We start from the raw sequence: 1723 nt of genomic DNA, 5'->3' as shown, positions 1-1723 counted from the left end.
CTTATTGCCGTGTACACAAATACAGTTCTACCTCTCGGCTCAACTGTGTTGTTGTGTTAAGCATAGTTTTATGGGCATCTACAACATTTGGTGCCCAGACTCAACCAGGTGCCCTTCACACTCAAGAGCGTGCTCAACCCGTATGATGGGGTGGGTGACTTTGCTCTGTCCAGAAAAACTGTTGATGACATTGATGATGATACCGAAGCTGAGGCTGCATATCCAAATGTAGTGAAGACGCTAGGAAAAGCATTCTCGCTGGAGACTCATGAAGCTTGGAAGCCGCTCACTACGAGGATGTTGGGACATCTTTTGTGTATAGGCCTATCATGCGCTGATACTGTCTCTCTGTGTGGCAGCTGCGTAGCCTAGCACTGAGTTCGTCTATACTGTGATGCAGTCTGACTCTCGGTTACTGAAGATATTTTCGCGAATGATGACCCGAATGTTGCAGAATGATCAATCTGAAGGGGTCGACATTCGTACTCAACGAGTGTGGAGTAATCAGTATGTATTGGATAAGAAGTCTGAGTTACTTTATAGACAAGTCAGACAAGATGCTCAGGGTAACCACTACAAACAATTGGTGTTACCAAAAGGTGATCTACTGACTTCTGCCTTGGTTGAGTGTTATCATAAAGCTCGAGCTCATGCTGGTGTGTCTGCTACTGTACAATCTTTATTGAGCCACCATTGGTGAAAGGGTATAAGCAGACAGGTCAGAATTTATGTGAGGAGCTGTGATATATGTCGGTTGGTCAAAGGAAGGGCTAAGCTTGCTTTAAACCCTGGGTTACGAAAAATCATTCCTAGCCCTTGGTATTTAGTGGGTGCTGATATAACCTAACCTTATCCTGAGAGTTCTACTGGCTATGAATATTTGTTAACAACGACTTGTTTATATTGTTGGTTCATGAGCGTAAGACCTCTGAAGGGTATGTCTGCTCAGAGTGTTACTTCTGCCTTCATGGACACTTGCAAATTGCTTGGTGTGCCGTATATAGTAATAACGGACAATGGTAAGGAGTTTGTAAGTAAGATATTTTCAGACTACTGTACTAAAGTGAATATTTGTCATAAGCTAGTTCCTCGGTACAGTCCTCATTTAGGAGGAGGGTATGAACGTCCTTATCAAGTCTTATATGGAGCATTGTGAAGTTGCCTATTAGAGCTTGAACGTTCACATCAAGGTTCGTCGGCCAATTGGTATAATCTACTGCCAGATATCCTGTGGGTTCTAAACTCTCGAAAATTGAGAGATGGGTCGAACCTGGACGTGAATGCACAACAACTTGACATCCCCATCCCGTACTCTCCCTCCTCGGTACGCATCTATAGAAGACCTGGTTATATTTGTTGACGTTAGTGAGTCAGCCATAGCGGAAGACGAAAGGTCGCGTGTTAATGACGAACGCCTTCTATCAAGGATATCTACCCACAGTAGTGGCTCAATTCCCAGAGGGGAATTGGAGTCAGTCCGTATGGATGTTCCAGTAATGGTTACTCTCATCACCACTTTCCAATCAAAAATATCGAGAATGACTATTGTCAATGATTACGTTTGGCACTTCGACACCCAACCAGCAGTCGATTGGAGAAGCTTTCACCTCCGGAGAGGGGAAGATTGAGCCATATACGTTCTGTGATGAAGGAGATTCATTCAGCCAAGGTAATGCCTGATATCCAATTCAGAGACATTCCCTCACTTGATGTTGCTGACCGA

General features: G+C 44.1%; 1 protein-coding gene across 1 annotated transcript; it reads left to right on the top strand.

Moving 5' to 3' along the window:
* Positions 1-913: 913 nt before the first annotated feature.
* On the top strand, positions 914-1169 carry Pmar_PMAR022721 (hypothetical protein; the record flags this gene model as incomplete). The annotated part of the gene is made up of 2 exons (XM_002788888.1): positions 914-1030; positions 1110-1169. 2 exons carry the CDS (start codon positions 914-916, stop codon positions 1167-1169), a joined length of 177 nt encoding a protein of 58 aa, XP_002788934.1.
* Between the last annotated feature and the right edge of the window lie 554 nt (positions 1170-1723).

Source organism: Perkinsus marinus (genome assembly GCF_000006405.1).
Source record: "Perkinsus marinus ATCC 50983 genomic scaffold scf_1104296795200, whole genome shotgun sequence".
NCBI lineage: Eukaryota > Perkinsozoa > Perkinsida > Perkinsidae > Perkinsus > Perkinsus marinus.
This window is presented reverse-complemented; position numbering and strand designations above follow the sequence as displayed.